At 34.4% G+C, this 19760-nt stretch overlaps 1 protein-coding gene across 1 annotated transcript in view; it reads right to left on the bottom strand.

Moving 5' to 3' along the window:
- Positions 1-19760, bottom strand: part of LOC124369389 (ephrin-B1) — a 288727-nt gene that overhangs the window by 8436 nt on the left and 260531 nt on the right. Inside the window, exons 4-5 of the mRNA XM_046827389.1 lie at positions 8008-8121; positions 4676-4864 (exon numbers count right to left, since the gene is read on the bottom strand). Coding sequence (XP_046683345.1) covers positions 4676-4864; positions 8008-8121 — 303 coding nt within the window. The remainder of the gene's footprint in view (positions 1-4675; positions 4865-8007; positions 8122-19760) is intronic.

The following is a 19760-nucleotide window of genomic DNA, read 5'->3' as shown; positions in this document are numbered from 1 at the left end:
CTTAAATCTTTAATTTCAGCAAAGATGTATAAGGTTTCAATTCAAATTTAAATATTTCATAGAAATCATAAATTCATAAATAATCCATTTCTTTAACAGATTTTACTCTTGAAACTCCAAACGTTTTAAACTGAAACTAATTTTAAAAAGTAATAAACAACAATAAATAGTTCCTGCAAACATTGAAATATTAAGCAAATACACTGATCTATGCTTATGAAAGACAAAATAATACCACTGGCACAATGATTGACAGACTGATCACTGTTTCAACATTACCAAAAAGAAGCTACTGTCAGTACAAATTAGTATTAACTCATATTGCATTGCACAAGCATTCCCAACCAATATAAACCCAACAATTACAGAACTACAGATCTTTACAATTTTCAGCAACCTTCTGAAGGTTCCTGCTGCCCTATTATTGGAGCAATGGGCACATGTGACTTCAACGAATAATGTACTAAGATCATTAACCAGTATAAATCAACAACTATAGAACATTACAATAGTCAGCAACCTTCTGCAGGTTCCTGCTGCCCTATTATTGGGGCAATGGGCACATGTGACTTCAACGAATAATGTACTAAGATCATTAACCAGTATAAATCAACAACTATAGAACATTACAATAGTCAGCAACCTTCTGCAGGTTCCTGCTGCCCTATTATTGGAGCAATGGGCACATGTGACTTCAACGAATAATGTACTAAGATCATTAACCAGTATAAATCAACAACTATAGAACATTACAATAGTCAGCAACCTTCTGCAGGTTCCTGCTGCCCTATTATTGGAGCAATGGGCACATGTGACTTCAACGGATAATGTACTAAGATCATTAACCAGTATAAATCAACAACTATAGAACATTACAATAGTCAGCAACCTTCTGCAGGTTCCTGCTGCACTATTATTGGAGCAATGGGCACATGTGACTTCAACGGATAATGTACTAAGATTATTAACCAGTATAAATCAACAACTATAGAACATTACAATAGTCAGCAACCTTCTGCAGGTTCCTGCTGCCCTATTATTGGAGCAATGGGCACATGTGACTTCAACGGATAATGTACTAAGATCATTAACCAGTATAAATCAACAACTATAGAACATTACAATAGTCAGCAACCTTCTGCAGGTTCCTGCTGCACTATTATTGGAGCAATGGGCACATGTGACTTCAAAGGATAATGTACTAAGATCATTAACCAGTATAAATCAACAACTATAGAACTTTATGATTGTCAGCAACCTTCTGCAGGTTCCTGTTGCCTTATTATTGGAGCAATGGGCACATGTGACTTCAACGGATAATGTACTAAGATCATTAACCAGTATAAACCAACACTATAGAACATTACAATATCAGCAACCTTCTGCAGGTTCCTGCTGCCCTATTATTGGAGCAATGGGCACATGTGACTTCAACGAATAATGTACTAAGATCATTAACCAGTATAAACCAACAACTATAGAACATTTATGATTATCAGCAACCTTCTGCAGGTTCCTGCTGCCCTATTATTGGAGCAATGGGCACATGTGACTTGAACGAATAATGTACTAAGATTATTAACCAGTATAAATCAACAACTATAGAACATTACAATATCAGCAACCTTCTGCAGGTTCCTGCTGCACTATTATTGGAGCAATGGGCACATGTGACTTCAACGGATAATGTACTAAGATCATTAACCAGTATAAATCAACAACTATAGAACATTATGATAGTCAGCAACCTTCTGCAGGTTCCTGCTGCCTGTTATTGGAGCAATGGGCACATGTGACTTCAACGGATAATGTACTAAGATTATTAACCAGTACAAATCAACAACTATAGAACATTATAATTATTAGGAACCTTCTGCAGGTTTCTGCTGCCCTATTATTGGAGCAATGGGCACATGTGACTTCAACGGATAATGTACTAAGATCATTAACCAGTCTAAATCAACAACTATAGAACATTATAATAGTCAGCAACCTTCTGCAGGTTCCTGCTGCCCTGTTATTGGCGCAATGGGCACATGTGACAATGGACATACAGCATGACTGTATGATATACTAGTATACTTAAAATATCCTGTAAACGTTTAGAATCCAGTTAATTAGTAAATAGAAATTGACTGCAAATCAGGGTTGGTATTATTACATAGGACATAAGATGTTTGGAAAATTTACCATTAACATATACTTTTGTGATTTAGTCACCATTATTTCCAAGTCAATTATTTTATCTAAACTCGTGTTTTTTTTCCTTATTAGAACCATTTTGTTAATAATAATTTTGAAGCGTTTTAAAACATAATATGTGAATTTTGATGTTCATAAGTCTTGCTATACCTTTCCAACAAATCTGAGTCAAAATATTATTCAAGAAGCTAAGGTATGCAGCATATGGTTTTATACTTTCAGAACACAACATATTTCCAATGTTTTAAAGTGCCATTTTAAATGGTTTTCCCATGAAAATAAATTCAAGTCCTTTGGTTGAAGTCTCAGTGCAACACTGGTTGTGGAAATTGATCTGTTCTTTAATAACACAGTGTCATGTTTTGTAGTTATTTACATACCAAAAACTAACTCATCTGTGCAAGATCACTTTAATAAGAGTCTAAAACATGAAGAAACACTGTTACCAAATTGATGTACTCCGTGTATTACCCATGTGTGTCATATCAATGTGTATACACAGTCGTCACTGTTACCAGGTGTGCCAACATTAACTTTATATGTGTTCTAACAGATTACACGAAAAAGCGATTTTCTGAAAACATTTAAGACACCAACTATTTATCTTGCTCAATAAAATTAAGTTGAGAACTTGTTAAGAAGTTAAGAAAGAGATAACTAAAAGTTTCTTTCTTACAGTTATTGCAATATTTGTCACTTACAAGTAAGTACTTGTTAGAAGTAAGTACGTGATAACTAAATCAAAGTAAATTTGGAATTTCAACTAAATCTATTTCATTTGACCACAAATATTTTATACTTTTATTCACTAAACTGTAAACGTGTCTGTAAAATGTGCATTCGATAAATACTAGATTGGTGGACACTCTCATCTAGTGAATAATTTGATACAATGACCCTTTCAATTTTCTTTGTTTGTTGTTGGTTTCATTTTAGGATCCTGTTATAGTTATCTCTATTGAAATCCTATCTGATTGTTATATATCCAAAGTCCGTAAGTTATTATAATCTTAGCTTACAGTAAGCACATTACCAACGTTTGGGGGAGTAAATATTTGCTGAATACATTTATTTCGCCAATCATATGACATCAGTGCCTAAGCAAGTATCTTGAGTATTGTTACTGGAAAGTGGTTTTGGATAATAAATATTAAATGAACCAAAAGCGAGAACATAGATGAGGACTAGGGATCCTCTGTCTATCAGGTCTGTCTATACAAATGAATCTCTATTGGAATTTAAGTTTAATTCTCTGTATAAAGGTTTAATCTCCAAGCAGAAGGTTCTATTTCTCCTTGAAGAAGTCTATTGCAATAATACTGAAAGCTTGTCACTGAAGTAGCTGAAATGCTAGACCTTGTCCAAGCAATGATCTTTTGAAAAGGATGTTTACAAATTTAGACTTTTACTAGAATGTGATAAATTGTACAGCTTTTGCAAAGAAGCATAATTACACCATTATATCTACTGCCCGAATTAACCTTAATAATATCTCAAGTTTAAGTTTAATCAACACAGGTTTAAATATGTTTTACACATATAGTAATCTTATTTTAAAATTGTGTGTTATGATCGGTACGGAAAAACTACTGTAGATGGCAATTCATGAAATTGTATGAGATTACCAATAAAATGTATGTAAGTCCATACATTTGAACAGATCAAACAATATAGTCCATTCAGTCTATTTTCTTATTTATCTCCACCAATAGTCACTGTAAAATTGAATTTAGTGGATTTAACTTAGTACTTCAGTGAATACGTAAATGTGTGTACTCATTCATAGAATCAGTATGAATGAGTAAAAGTTTTTAGAATAATTACGAGTGTTCAAAGCGATGAGGAATTTGGAAGACCTAAAATCAGTAGAATAATGGAAACGTTGAAAAACCTGTGAACTTGCAGTGAAAAACCGAATAACTGCAGGTGCAAATTGGTTACAATATGCTGATGGTCGTAAAACGACCTTGCACCAAAATGTGAACTGGCAACTCTATCAAGATAACACCCCTTCCACCACAAAGGCCTTTCCAATAGGTTTTTGTTAAACTTTAGATTCCATAGATCTAACAGCATCCTCTGCCCATATCATTTTTGTTGTTGTAATTTTTATCCTTTATATTTCCAAAGTCAATGTTGATTTTAGATACTGCAAGAGTTACATTTTTTTTGGAAAAAAAAAACAAAATGCAACTGAGTTATTTTATCCCAAAAAATTCTTGTTAAAAGTGATTCTTAAAATCTTCTTTGGCAATAGAAATGTGATCATCAAAGTCTATGAGAAAGTATGAGAAACAAGATACACTGAAGGAACGTAACTCACAAGCACAAAAGGTATATAGTTAACATGTAATAGCTTCAGATCTGAAACTTTTAAATTTACTTAATCTGAAAGATATCTGCAGAGACACAACTAATGATAAAGTTTGCCTTTATGAATCTATGCGAACTGTACCCTAGAAGAAAAACTTACTTGACTTCTTGGTGGTAGGCTTTGGAACGTCGTAGTGAGTGGTAGGCCTTGGGGCGAAGGTGGGGTGTTGCACCTGCACGGTGGGCCTGTGGGAGGGTGGATGGCTCACAGGTGCCGGAGTGCTCACACTGGTCACCGCAGGGGTGTGGTGGCGGCGTGGGCGTGGCTTACTGCTAAAACACGACACATCTCATACATTTATCCAGCATTTGGAAACGTTATCTCACAAAAGCCAAGTGAAATAATGGTCACTCACTCCTTACATTCTCTGGTATAGTAATGGTACACAGCTGACTGACATACTACTGTTGTCTAGTACCCTAACCGATTGATTGGTCAGATTGTGTAATGTATATCAGATTAGTGGAATTTTTGGAAACCAATTGTTCATTTGATGATGAGCAGCATGGGTTTAGATCAGGCAAATCTGTCATTACTGTAAGAATTGAGTTTTTAGAGTCAATTTTAGATGCCATAGGCCAGGGTGACCATACTGTGGCATATATTTATGGTATATGGTATTTATGGTATACCATGCTGTGAATATCTTTATGGACCCCAGTAAGGAGATTGACAGTGTCTGTCATAGTACTATTATTAGAACGTTAGAAAATTTAGGGATTGTAGAAATTTCACTGAAATGGTTTAAATTATATCTAAAAAATAGAAAACAATATGTAGAACTACCCCATATAGATATTAGACAACTAAATACGCTAAATCAACAATGAAAACAATAAAATACAGAGTACCTCAAGGCTCTATTCTTGGACCAGTATTATTTCTTTGCTATATTGGGGGATTACCAAATAGTGTAACAAATTTAAACAGTAACGTGTGTCACCAAGTGTTCAAGGACCTAACAAAACTCAATCAGTTTTGAGTTAGTGAATGTGTGAAGCAGTATACTCAGTGGCAAGAAAGGAGTGAAATCCCTAAGGTTTGGAATCTTGTTGTTGTGTCCCCCTAGGTGTGGCTGCACATCCTTGGCCTAAGAAAATCAAATATGTTCATAAACCCACCTAGATTAACAATGCAATGGTGAGGAAGGATCAGCAGAACATGTCAAGGTGGCCTACTCAAGTGTTGACAAAAGTGGATTGGAAAAACTTTTCCTGACTTCTTGAACGTGAGAGAGCACCTCAGGAAGTTTACATAATTTCGCTATATTTTGCAAGTGGGGAAACATATAAGACAGTAAGGTTGCAATACTGTGAGCTACAAACCATACTCTCTTCGAGAAAAATCATGAAGGATGTTCTGTAACAAATAAATGTTCTCAAATTCTGTATTCTTTAACACTGAATCACTCAAACTGTCTTTGTAAACTTTAGAACTGGAATTCTGATAACGATTCTTTCACTTTCTTTAATTGGTTAAGAATTAGATTAAGCTGTGCACTTTATAATAAATTATTTATAATTTAGAACTTTAAATAATAATTGTTTACAGGAAACAATGACAAAGTGATTGTATGTTTTAAATCATTATAGGTTATAGTATTTTGGACTTTTTCACTGCCAAATTTATTGGTATCACAGACCAGAGCTGTCTCCACTCTAAGTTCAACTTAAAACTGTTGTTGCAGAACAGTTTAATCACCAAACTATACTCCTACTGATATTTTAAAAGTTTATAAGCTTCAGTAAGTTTTTTGAGAGATTGTTAAAATGGTTCTCTGGACATAAGAATTTAAAATTGAAACTTATTTCATTTTTTTTGTTAATACACACTGAAACACCAATATTCCCCATTACAGACTAAATATTCTCACCTATAATTCTCTCAGGTTTATAAAATGTATATACGTATACAAATGTATTAAAACTGTGAAAACAAAGTTCTTGAAAATTAATTGTAAGAAAGTGACAAAAATAGTTTATGTTTACAAATTAACTTTGGAGTATCCAAGCTTTTTATTTAAATCTCCCACCATCGATAGTGCCAGAAGCACTTTTAACAGTGTCTCGTCAGTACTTGTATAAATATGAATAAAATGTCTTCACCTCGTATTATTTACAAACTCTAACAGTGTCTCGTCAGTACTTGTATAAATATAAATAAAATGTCTTCACCTCATATTATTTACAAACTTTAACAGTGGCTTGTCAGTACTAGGTCAGTACTTGTATAAATATAAATAAAATGTCTTCACCTCGTATTATTTACAAACTTTAACAGTGGCTCGTCAGTACTTGTATAAATATGAATAAAATGTCTTCACCTCGTATTATTTACAAACTTTAACAATGTCTCGTCAGTACTTGTATAAATATAAATAAAATGTCTTCACCTCATATTATTTACAAACTTTAACAGTGGCTTGTCAGTACTAGGTCAGTACTTGTATAAATATAAATAAAATGTCTTCACCTCGTATTATTTTACAAACTTTAACAGTGGCTCGTCAGTACTAGGTCAGTACTTGTATAAATATAAATAAAATGTCTTCACCTCGTATTATTTACAAACTTTAACAGTGGCTTGTCAGTACTAGGTCAGTACTTGTATAAATATAAATAAAATGTCTTCACCTTGTATTATTTACAAACTTTAACAGTGGCTCGTCAGTACTAGGTCAGTACTTGTATAAATATAAATAAAATGTCTTCACCTTGTATTATTTACAAACTTTAACAGTGGCTTGTCAGTACTAGGTCAGTACTTGTATAAATATAAATAAAATGTCTTCACCTTGTATTATTTACAAACTTTAACAGTGGCTTGTCAGTACTAGGTCAGTACTTGTATAAATATAAATAAAATGTCTTCACCTCGTATTATTTACAAACTTTAACAGTGGCTCGTCAGTACTAGGTCAGTACTTGTATAAATATGAATAAAATGTCTTCACCTCGTATTATTTACAAACTTTAACAGTGGCTTGTCAGTACTAGGTCAGTACTTGTATAAATATAAATACAAATTTTTAGGACTTTACCTCGTATTATTTACAAACTTTAACAGTGGCTCGTCAGTACTTGTATAAATATGAATAAAATGTCTTCACCTCGTATTATTTACAAACTTTAACAGTGGCTCGTCAGTACTTGTATAAATATGAATAAAATTTCTTCACCTCATATTAATTACAAACTAAACAGAGAAAATAAATTGTTTATATTTTAACATAAACTAACACTTTTGGCTACTAAGTAACAAATCTTTAATCTGTTTTTATTCCGGTTTTATGAATGAGAAACCAAAGGTATTGCTGTAAGTTTCTATTTTTCCTGGCCAAAATTAGTTTTCAGCATTGCAAGTTGAAAGATTAAAACCACTATAATTAGAATATGGATTTAGATATTATGGTGTAAGAATTAAAAGCTCACTCTGGTTATTGTGCATCTCGTCAGGGCTGCAGCACACCTTGAATACAACCTTCATGTTGTTGGTGGAGCATCGGCCTCCGATGCGGCGGTGCAAGTCATCTTTCGATGAGGTGGCTGAAACACATGTACAAGTGTGAATAAATATTTAAACAATAATCTACTGATTTCAGAAGGCCATTCATCAAAAAGAATCCAATACAATTACATGCAACAACAATTATTCCATCTCTCACTAAATTATACATGTATTTTTGTATGTTGAATACCAAAATGCAAATGAATAAATGAAATATTTGGACATTTTCTATATAGTATATGCTTGAAAACATTTCTTCCCAGGTGACCAATAAAATTATTTAAAAGCACATATCAAATCAAATCAAATAATTTATTGCCAAGGACAAAAAAACATTTTGTATTAGCATAGTCAAGTATTTTTAAAGTGAATATTATCTACATTCTTATGTCATAAAACTCATTTACAGTATACAAATAATGCTCAATAAGTACATTCTTTACATACAATTGAAATATAAATATAAATGATTTATGTTTTTATGGTTAAAATACAAATTGAAAATAATTAAAAGACGAAAATATACATAAACACCAGGTAGTAAAAAGAAAAAAACATGTACCTACATAAATTACTCGTATAATTAAATATATTATTTAATTTACAAGTTAATATACTAACATTTCTTAATACATGTTAAATAAAATACAAAAATTGTACATATACTTATAAGATGTGTTACTTATGATTCCCATACCCGGTTTACACAAATAATAATTAGTTAAAAGAATATTTGTTAAGCAGCTTAAATTGGAATCGTTTCGATGTAAATCTATATTTTCTACTTCAGTTAACCATTTTATCAGTTTTATTAACAAAATTACCCTACTTTTTAAGCTCTTTATATAGTTTAAGAGTTTATTAAATACGTATAATGTAAAAAGCTGAGTTTAACACGTTTTATTAGGTTTTCACTCTAACATCATCTGCATTGCTCAGCTTTCTCTTGTACTTACTGGAGTTGTCTAACTAATCACAACATAACATTTGTTTAAAACCTTAAAATCAAAAAGTAGTTTTATCTGTAGTATTCATATAAGAATAAGTAATAAGCAGGATGAATTATTTATTAATGTTAGGTTGTTCACAGCTATGTCAAACTGAAAAAAATAAAACACATTTCATTTGTTACGAATTACCCATAAACCTTTTGTTCACAGAGGCCATTTTACTTTCCTCTCCCCAAATATTGAATGGTGTTACCAACACAAGGTGGTTATAAGAGAAAATAAATCTCGTAATGTCCTTCTGTTCGTCTTCAAGAATCAAGAATCAAGAATCAAGAATTTTATTGCCATTGACAATTTACATTGAATAGGCAAAGTCAACCTAGTTTGTAGTTAATAATAATAATAAATATTGCAAGAATAATAACGAGAAAGTACAGAATGAGAATCATTATAAATATAACTATTACGAAACAGTTAACCTAGACATCCCTTTGATAGTTTATAGATATATATAAAAAAGAGAGAAAAAAGAAAAAAAAAAATTATTATAATAGTAACAATAAAATATAAAATTCAATCTTAGGCACAGTAAATTAAGTTATTTAGTTAAAATTGAACATCTATGTTACAATTTAAAAATTCATTTATACTATAAAATGGGTTTTGAAGAAGCCAATTGTATATTTTATGTTTAAAAGGTCTAAAACTAACAGACTTTGCACCATCAGGCAGCCTATTGAAAAAATTAATACAATTTAGCTTGAAAGAGGTGCCAGTTTTAGCCAGTCTATGAGGAAGTATATTGAGTTTATTCCCCCCTCTAGTGTTATAATGATGAATATTATTCCTAATTGGAAAATTCTGTAGGTTTGATTTAGTGTATAATAGTACTTGAAAAATATACAAATTGACAACTGTGGGAATCTTAAGTTCAATGAAAAGTGGCTTACAGTGATCTAGTGAACCAACTCCTGCAATATTACGAACTACCTTTTTCTGTAATAAAAGAATATTATTTATATGGGGAGAATGGCCCCAAGCTAGTATACCATATAGTATATGTGATTGAAACAGACCGAAATATGACATTCTTAAATATTCTAAGCTTACAAAGTTTTTCAATTTCCATAGTAGATAATTAACTCTTGATATTTTTTTACAAACTGTTTCGATATGCAGGGACCATTGTAACTTAGAATCTATATAAAATCCCAGAAGCTTAACAGATTCCAGATTAATTTCTTGTTTAAGGCTTAAAGTTAGGTATTGTGTTTAAACCAAATAATAATTGTCTTAAACCAAACCTCTGTAAACAAGCAAACATACTAAGAATACTGTAAAATAAACTTATTGTTTTGAATTTGTAAAAACCACCGTTTGAGTACTCCTAACTGGTTTATTATCTTTTTTGTGTTTCATTTTGTTTTATGTATTTGCAAGAAAATAAGTGTATTTACTTCTTAACACATGTTATTATCCTATATGGTAGTAGAAACAAGTTTTTAAAGAGTAGACATGCCAGAAGTACAGCTGAAATAATACTGATTGGTGTGTTATAAATTACTTTGTGAAGGTGAAAAACAAGTTCTACCCTAAATGGATGAATCCGATATACTGCAAATGATCATGCAACTTTTTAGGTAAGGCTGTTGAGAATTAATTAAATACATTAGAAAGAGGAAACTGCCATGGCAAAGCCGATTACGATGCAATCTCTGACCCAAAAAATACATTGTAAATGTACTACATCTGGTGATTTCGTTGGGTATCATATTTCAGACATTTATTTGGAAAAATATTGCCCGCCGACATTATTAATCAATTTTGAAGTAATAATAAATTTGAATCTTTATATTATTAATAAATATAATTTCTTATCTTTTTTAAGTGGATGGTTTCAATTTTAAAATATAATTTAAAAATATTCATTTTAGCAACAATGAACTAGTTGGAATGTACGTAACTAAATCTATCCCCTGTCTCACATTGGATGACATCCTGAAATATCATCATCATCATCATCATCATCATCATCATCATCATATATTGCTTATTGCAAAACTAATTATACATTTGTACAGCATGTGTAAATATGAATATAAATACTACTGCTAATTCTAATTAAAACACAGTAAGGCTTTGGATATCGTATTTGATATCAGAACTGGGGTATTTAAATCAGTAATTATTAATGACTACTATCCCAGCGAGTCATTGTGAATGAACTCTATGGATTGAAACGCCTTTGACACCAAGAGGAGGTGTTTTAGTCTTCGAGAGTTAAATTGTTTGGGGATGATTGAGATGTTTAATACCCTCAGGGAGCCTTTGATTAGTATTATGCCAACTGGAGATGGCAAGTGTTCAAATGCTGTCATTCTGTGTTGTTCATTTAGAAAGTTATCCCTGCCTCTTGTTCCATATTGGTGGATGTGCTTGCTTGCCTCCAACCACACAGTACAGGGAACCTTGAGAATAGACAATAAACATTTCTACCTCTACCATGCGCAACTCTTTGGAGTTCAATTTTGAAAGAATTCTGGCAGTTTTGTTTACTCTAAATAATATTTAAATTTGTATTTAGGTCAGGTGCCTCACACTTTTGTGCTCTAGATAATATTTACTAAAAAAATTTAAATTTTGGTAAATGTCCAGGTGTAATATGCAGACTGATTTTGACAACGCTTGGAATGTTTTTATAGTTTATGAATACCTCAATGTGTTTGTGTATTTTTTAAAGATTCATTTGCTTTCACACAAAAATAAGTTTTTGAACATTTTAAAAATACAGTGTTAGAAAGTAGATACAATTTTATTAAAACTTTAATTTTATTACTATTTGTAAAATTTCAAAAAATGTCATTAAAAAGTGATAAAAGAACTTTTAACTTTTTCAATGTAATTAAAACCATGATGAGACTAAAAAATCAATGGAGTGACTGATAAAATTTTAATTTCAGCTACATTTATAGAATCCTCACGGAATATTTTCGTTTTTTAAGCATTGGTTGATATATGAGATTCACAAAAAAATGCAATAAACTGTAATTGTACCTCAACAGGTATACCCTAAACAGTTAAGCTGGGACAAATGTAATAATCCACATCTGCATAATAGAATGATATATTAAAAACTTATTTTTCTGTTTAAAATAAAATTCCATCCAGTATTCCCTGATAGTGTGTGGGTGATGAATTACGATGCCAAATATGTAAAGGAAGAGAGTTTGTGCCATAATTTGGCAATATTTATCGTTATGCCAAATAATAACTATGGTATGTAACTTCAACATGGCATTGTCGGCAGTGCCGGGAGGGTCTGCAGTATCGGCAGTGTCCGCAGTGTCGGCAGTGTCTGCAGTGTCGGCAGTGTCTGCAGTATCGGCAGTGTCTGCAGTGTCTACAGTATCGGCAGTGTCGGCAGTGTTTGGAGTGTCGGCAGTGCCTGCAGTATCGGCAGTGTCTGCAGTTTCTGCAGTATCGGCAGTGTCTGCAGTTTCTGCAGTATCGGCAGTGTCTGCAGTGTCTACAAGTATCGGCAGTGTCGGCAGTGTTTGTAGTGTCGGCAGTGTCTGCAATATCGGCAGTGTCGGCAGTGTCTGCAGTTTCTGCAGTATCGGCAGTGCCTACAAGTATCGGCAGTGTCGGCAGTGTTTGGAGTGTCGGCAGTGTCTGCAATATCGGCAGTGTCTGCAGTATCGGCAGTGTCTGCAATATCGGCAGTGTCTGCGGTATCGGCAGTGTCTGCAGTATCGGCAGTGTCGGCAATATCGGCAGTGTCTGCAGTATCGGCAGTATCGGCAGTGTCTGCAGTATCGGCAGTGTCTGCAGTATCGGCAGTGTCGGCAATATCGGCAGTGTCTGCAGTATCGGCAGTGTCTGCAGTATCGGCAGTGTCTGCAGTATCGGCAGTGTCTGCAGTATCGGCAGTGTCGGCAATATCGGCAGTGTCTGCAGTATCGGCAGTGTCGGCAGTATCGTGGCTCCGTAATCGTCTAATAATTAAGCACGAGTTCATTTGTACAGATAGCCGTCATCTGTCGTCGCGTGTCTTCGACCAATTCCACTCCACTCGCGAATCATGTCAGTGAATACGTGTATTGTGTATCATACGTGTGCGAACGTGTTTGAATCAATCAACAAAGCCCCAGGTACCTGGGCAGTGTTTGCATACAATACCGATTAATTGGATTAATTAAAAGGGTAAAATTTATGCTTTGATTGTCGCGACATAGAGAATGCCTTTCCCGTGACAACGCGGAATTTAGAGGATCTACCTCCGGGGATACAACTCAGTTCTTGAGTGTATTCAAGAGTCATGATGGACTAATGAGCAATACCATCCATTGTAGGAGAAGGATATTCTGATTTAAGAAGACAAGCTATCCGGAATTGCTTTATTACTGTGAATTATTGAGCTTCCATCAACTGTTTCTTGCGCAAAAACTAATGTAAAATACTGTATACAGACATACTGAGTAGTGAGTATAAAAATTTCAGATTTCATATGTATATTTAAATCTTCATAATTAACGCATAGGTAGTTCACGTCACAGCATTTATTGCATGATTGTTCTGTTCCTAAGCCACTTTTAGAGATGACGTGAAGAATCTATAAAAATAACTCCCCTTCGCCCCGCAACAAAAAGGGAAAATAACCTTTTGAAGTTATGCCGGTTTTGTACATGTAATAAGTGTATGTTAATACAAATAAACAGCCCTAAAACGCCTGAAGACTACAACGCAAATCACGCGTAAGTTGTAAATCTGAAAGAGAAGATACGATATTTAATGTTTGTGTAGACCCAAGGGACGTTTTCCTGAATTGCCCAACAAAAGCTCCGACATACATTAGACCCTACACATTAAACGCATTCTGCCTATATGGATGTTTCATTCTTGTTGCGGCATGCATTTATTGGTGAAATGTCTTATGTGGTCTGAAAATTCCGGTCGAAAAGCCTTTAACATACTATATATTACCTTATCTAGAGATCTGCCTCAAAGTGGTTTCTTCATGACTATTTCACGTAGTATTAATCAGAAATAATGCAGAAAGTATCCGCAGTTAAAAAAGGAAAATCCCTTTACAAATGTAAATGATTTGTGTTAAATTTATTTTACTCTATTAAGCCGGTCAGAAGTTCTGTAATGCTATAGGTTCTCTTCAAACTGTTTCATATCTTCCTCCATATCAGTTAAAATAAGTAGCTCTCTGTAATATTAATTTGGTGCGTATTTTGCGATTGGAAGATGATTTTTCCACTTCAAACATACGCTCTCGCATAGCGTTTATATTTTCATAAACTCGTGCCCGGAACACCCTACAGTGACAGCAGACCAGGAACAAAATCGATTGTGTCTGATTATTGTAATCGAAAGTAATTAGGAAAATAAGTCTTCTTTGTACATAACAATTCTTTGTTTATAATGTGTTAATGACGATGCAAGGTTTTAAATGATAATATGAGTTCGGACATTTGTCATCGTTATGGTTACAAAATGGATAACACAACGTTTCAAGGATTGCAATCTATCCCCTTCGTCAGATGAATTAGAAATTAGTTTATAAAATAAGAAACAAAAAAAAAGATAAAATTTTTTTTCTCTTCTATTATGTTTCTTATTTTATGAACTAATTACTAATTTACCTGACGAAGAGGATAGATTTTAATCCTTGAAACGTTGTTTTATAATATTGTAGCACATGACGATGACAAATGACCGAAACCCTATTACAAAATAATGTTTTTGGAAATGTACTCGTGTGACAGAATCTAGCAGAAACAACTTAAAGAGGATATCATGAAGAATCTAAGTTTATCATTAATTTGGGCTTATCTGGCGATCAGGCTAGACTGCTGTACCTCGAAAAACATATCGTTGTAATAGTGGCTTCAGGGATTCCAAGCGGGTCAGGCATACCTCTGCTAAAGTCTGGCCGGGCATAGACATTCCCTTCTGCGACGATTTGCATAAAATACGACTACGGCTAGCATTACCCTGTTTATAACTGAGGCTTGGTAGTTAGAGATGTTTATACAGGCGTCACTACCCACGGATTGCTGCGAGAGGAACATTTGCAAAATACTCTAACGTCGGTACACATCAGTTTCAGAATTAAGTAATATCTGGCTGTTGCTCCTTGTTTTTCTCTTAGGAAAAGAAATTTAGAAATCGCACCTAGACCTATAAGGACCTTTGTGCTGCTTCCGGAGTGACAGGACACTCTGGATGGGGAAGGGTGGGGGTAGGGGCCGTCTCCTGTCGATATCCACGTGGAAGAATCCACTAATGTCAATTATTTATTGACGACGGTTATTCCACTCGACAGCCATTCCCAACCTCACACAAAGGTGAGGATAGCACTACTTGTGGATAGCATTTTGATAAAGAACGGTGCAAAGAGTATTGTGCAGGACATACAACAAATTATAGTACTGTAATTTATACTAATAGCAGTTAAGCACTTAGATACCTTACTTTCCTGTGACAATTGCTATATAACAGTTACAAAACAATAATAATTTTGAAATAAAAATACCTACGGATTAACTGGCGTTAAGCGTTGCCTGATTCAAAATTGGCGTTAAGCGATAAATTGTGTATAAAAAAATAAAAACCTAGTTTTTAGTTTCATTATTTACATATTTTGCAACGGAACGGAAAGGCAAACAAATTATAAATGAAACCCATTGACAGGTATGTGGCCGGAGAGCTCTATGTGGCCATCATTATGGCAGCGGAAGCCATTACGGCAGAGAGCCGACTGTGAATGCAGACACCCGGCGTCATAATAGTGCTGCACTGTGCACTGTGCACTGTGCACACCGCTCACCGACACTTTGCACACCGACACTGCCTTATCTTACTGAGCTGTCATGGCAACTTCAATTATCGGTTAAGTAATTACATTCTTATTGGGCACCCATCTTAGTACGGTAACCCACTAAAAAGTCAGTATTTGAATAAAGAAGGGATTTTAAAAAGATGACGTACTAATGTAGTTTATACACAACATCCTAAGGCCATTCAAGAATGTTAATTTATTTAATAATTTTAAAGAGGCCAGAAAGCTTCACATATTGAAAAGAAAACACAGTTATCTTAAAATGTATTACATTATGTATTAAATGTAGTTCAATCGGTTTTCTGTTATAATAATGGTTTTTAGTTGTCAAAGAGTAGAACACGTTCTTTATTATTCCATGACTTGAAGGGATTCCAAGCAGAATTTTGGCATACCTTATAATCAGGCCAAAGAAAACTATTTGAAGCTGAAGATAATACGCTGTGAAGTTTGACGTGTTTTTGTTACAAAGAATGTGATCTCCCTAACACAACATTTATAAAAAACATGTTACTTCCTCGAATTATATTTAAATTTAAAAAGTTATTTATTTGAGTTACAAACGAACAAACCCATGCAAAATTTTTTTATATTTTTATCTGAGGTAGTCTTATTTTTGTGCCGGATTACAAGAGCACAAACATGTTCTATTCGAAATGTCTGTAGTTCTTTGTCAAGTGGCCAAACAAATTGTGTCTACTTTTTCTGTCTTCAGGGAACTTATATTATATAGTTATGAATTTAAAATTTTAAAATTCGTAACTAAAAATCGATTACACCTCTTTTAGCAATACAAGTTGCTTGCGTTTAAGTTCAAAGAAACTAAGGCAACAGCAAAGAACTAATTTAATAATAAATATTTCTAGTTTTAGTTGTGAAAATAATTAATGACAGGTGAAATTTTCTTACGGGCACCCCTTTCCACAGAGAGTAAACTTGAGTACGCCTATCTTCTCACTTTTTAAGTAATTAATTTGGTCTCTTCCATAACATAAACAGAGTCTATTTGTATCTGTGTAGGCAATAATTATAAAAGTATTGTTCTGTCTTGTTTAACGAGGCTACGAAAATGGCTTGAAATGACTGACAAATTTGTCAACCACAACCGAACAGTCATGTGTATTGCTTGCGATTGTTATGTATTTGTACAGTGTATAAACCCAAGTGACTATTTCTTACATATTACATTTTCTAAACAAAATTGACTTAGAACTTAGAAAACTGAACTATTTGTCAACTATTGAGGGAGCTAAAAGTTACAGTGTCGAAAACGATTGGTGCATTAAACGCGACAATACTACACGAAATGGCTATGTCCTGTATAGGCTACAGTGTAATTGTAAAGTGTAATTGTGTGTAGGCGTGTATTATTGTATAATAGCCACTGATTTGTGTTATTAAACGCGACAATACTACACGAAATGGCTATGTCCTGTATAGGCTACAGTGTAATTGTAAAGTGTAATTGTGTGTAGGCGTGTATTATTGTATAATAGCCACTGATTTGTGTTATTAAAACGCGACAATACTACACGAAATGGCTATGTCCTGTATAGGCTACAGTGTAATTGTAAAGTGTAATTGTGTGTAGGCGTGTATTATTGTATAATAGCCACTGATTTGTGTTATTAAACGCGACAATACTACACGAAATGGCTATGTCCTGTATAGGCTACAGTGTAATTGTAAAGTGTAATTGTGTGTAGGCGTGTATTATTGTATAATAGCCACTGATTTGTGTTATTAAACGCGACAATACTACACGAAATGGCTATGTCCTGTATAGGCTACAGTGTAATTGTAAAGTGTAATTGTGTGTAGGCGTGTATTATTGTATAATAGCCACTGATTTGTGTTATTAAACGCGACAATACTACACGAAATGGCTATGTCCTGTATAGGCTACAGTGTAATTGTAAAGTGTAATTGTGTGTAGGCGTGTATTATTGTATAATAGCCACTGATTTGTGTTATTAAACGCGACAATACTACACGAAATGGCTATGTCCTGTATAGGCTACAGTGTAATTGTAAAGTGTAATTGTGTGTAGGCGTGTATTATTGTATAATAGCCACTGATTTGTGTTAGTAAACGTACGAATGTATTCTCATAATTTTACAGCAAACGTACGATAAGAAGTGATCAAGTAATTTACTGACAACTCTATTGGACTGATTTATCTAGACTACTGTCCATAATCCATAAAGCAGTTTTGTGTTATTGAACCACGCTTGGGGAGAGAGAGTTGGCTGTCCTGTTTTATAACTGAGTTCACTGCCCGCTGTTTTTCCAAGCACAAATGAATTCCATGCCGTGTTTACACCTGATAATTATGACGTATCCAATATATGTTTCCAATACGAAACACGACTCTACTCGGCCAGATTCTCTCACAGCGTAATTCTAAACTTATTCGACAGTGTTAATTTAGTTTAAGTGCAATCGAATCTTCCCCAGTTAATTATTTTACAAATATGCATAGTCAAAGATCCTTAACATAAATTCCCTGAAGGCATAAAAGTCAAAAAAAGGTTTCCAGTAATTGTACGAGAAATACTAGTTACGGCAATTCGAGTCGACATAAAACGGCATTAACATCTGTTGCTGTCCACGGCGAGGCTGAAACATTTCAAGAATTTAGTTTTGTTCGATCTTTCCACGGAGCGTGACCCGTCAATTTTAGTGCTACCAATTATGTTCCATTTCATATGCATTCCAATCATTTGTTGTCATCTACTCATGGAAGAGGTCTTTATACCCTAAATATGTATGATAGAATTCAATTAAATCTTTTAACGTTACTTCGAATTCTACAACTAAAGCCTTTAAGTCCATCTTGTAGGGGCGTGAATCTAATAATATAAAATAACCAAACGATAAACCAATTGTAATAGAATTATTTTATACATTAAAAGATTGTTTTGTGCCTAATAGTTCTGTATACACATTTAAATAAAATTGTCTAGTAGAATATACAAGCTATGAAAAGGTAGTAAGTTTGTTTTTATGACATCTCTTAGTGAGGTCCATAATGACCACCTTCCTGTACTTTTCACTGTCGTTGTTTTATATATTGATGTAGTATAATGTACTACTCCCCTTATAACGTTTATTAACTGATAAAAAACGTCAATTTAGGTATACCCTATTTTCTAAACCCAAATTTCATTCATAAAGCCTTGTTTTCGATTACTGTTATAATGTTAGGATAAGCCATGAGTGACAGGACACAGCATGTAGGTGGGGGGGGGGGGGAGGGTGAGGTGTCGGCAACGCTGCGCGCCGCAAGCGGGATCTCAGACGGGGTATTTCGGGAGCAGGTAACCCCCCACATTAGAAATAGCAGCGCCCACGCAGGAGCACTTGCAGCACAGTTAGGATAGTGATAGGACACAGCATGTAGGTGGGGGGGGAGGGTGAGGTGTCGGTAACGTTGCGCGCCGCAAGCGGGATCTCAGACGGGGTATTTCGGGAGCAGGTAACCCCCCACATTAGAAATAGCAGCGCCCACGCAGGAGCACTTGCAGCACAGTTAGGATAGTGATAGGACACAGCATGTAGGTGGGGGGGGGAGGGTGAGGTGTCGGTAACGTTGCGCGCCGCAAGCGGGATCTCAGACGGGGTATTTCGGGAGCAGGTAACCCCCCACATTAGAAATAGCAGCGCCCACGCAGGAGCACTTGCAGCACACGTTTAACGCGAGCTTTTCCAATCGATTAAAGCCCAGCAGGAGTTTAGTCACGGATTACGATTACGATGTAGCCACAGAAGACAATACAGGGCGTTCCGCTCACTCCCTCCGGGAATCGGTCCGCGGCAAAGGAAACGCGAGAACCCGAGAAAAATTTTGCACCGTAATTTTAATTCTGATAACAA

Source organism: Homalodisca vitripennis, chromosome X (assembly GCF_021130785.1).
Source record: "Homalodisca vitripennis isolate AUS2020 chromosome X, UT_GWSS_2.1, whole genome shotgun sequence".
Lineage (NCBI taxonomy): Eukaryota > Metazoa > Arthropoda > Insecta > Hemiptera > Cicadellidae > Homalodisca > Homalodisca vitripennis.
This window is presented reverse-complemented; position numbering and strand designations above follow the sequence as displayed.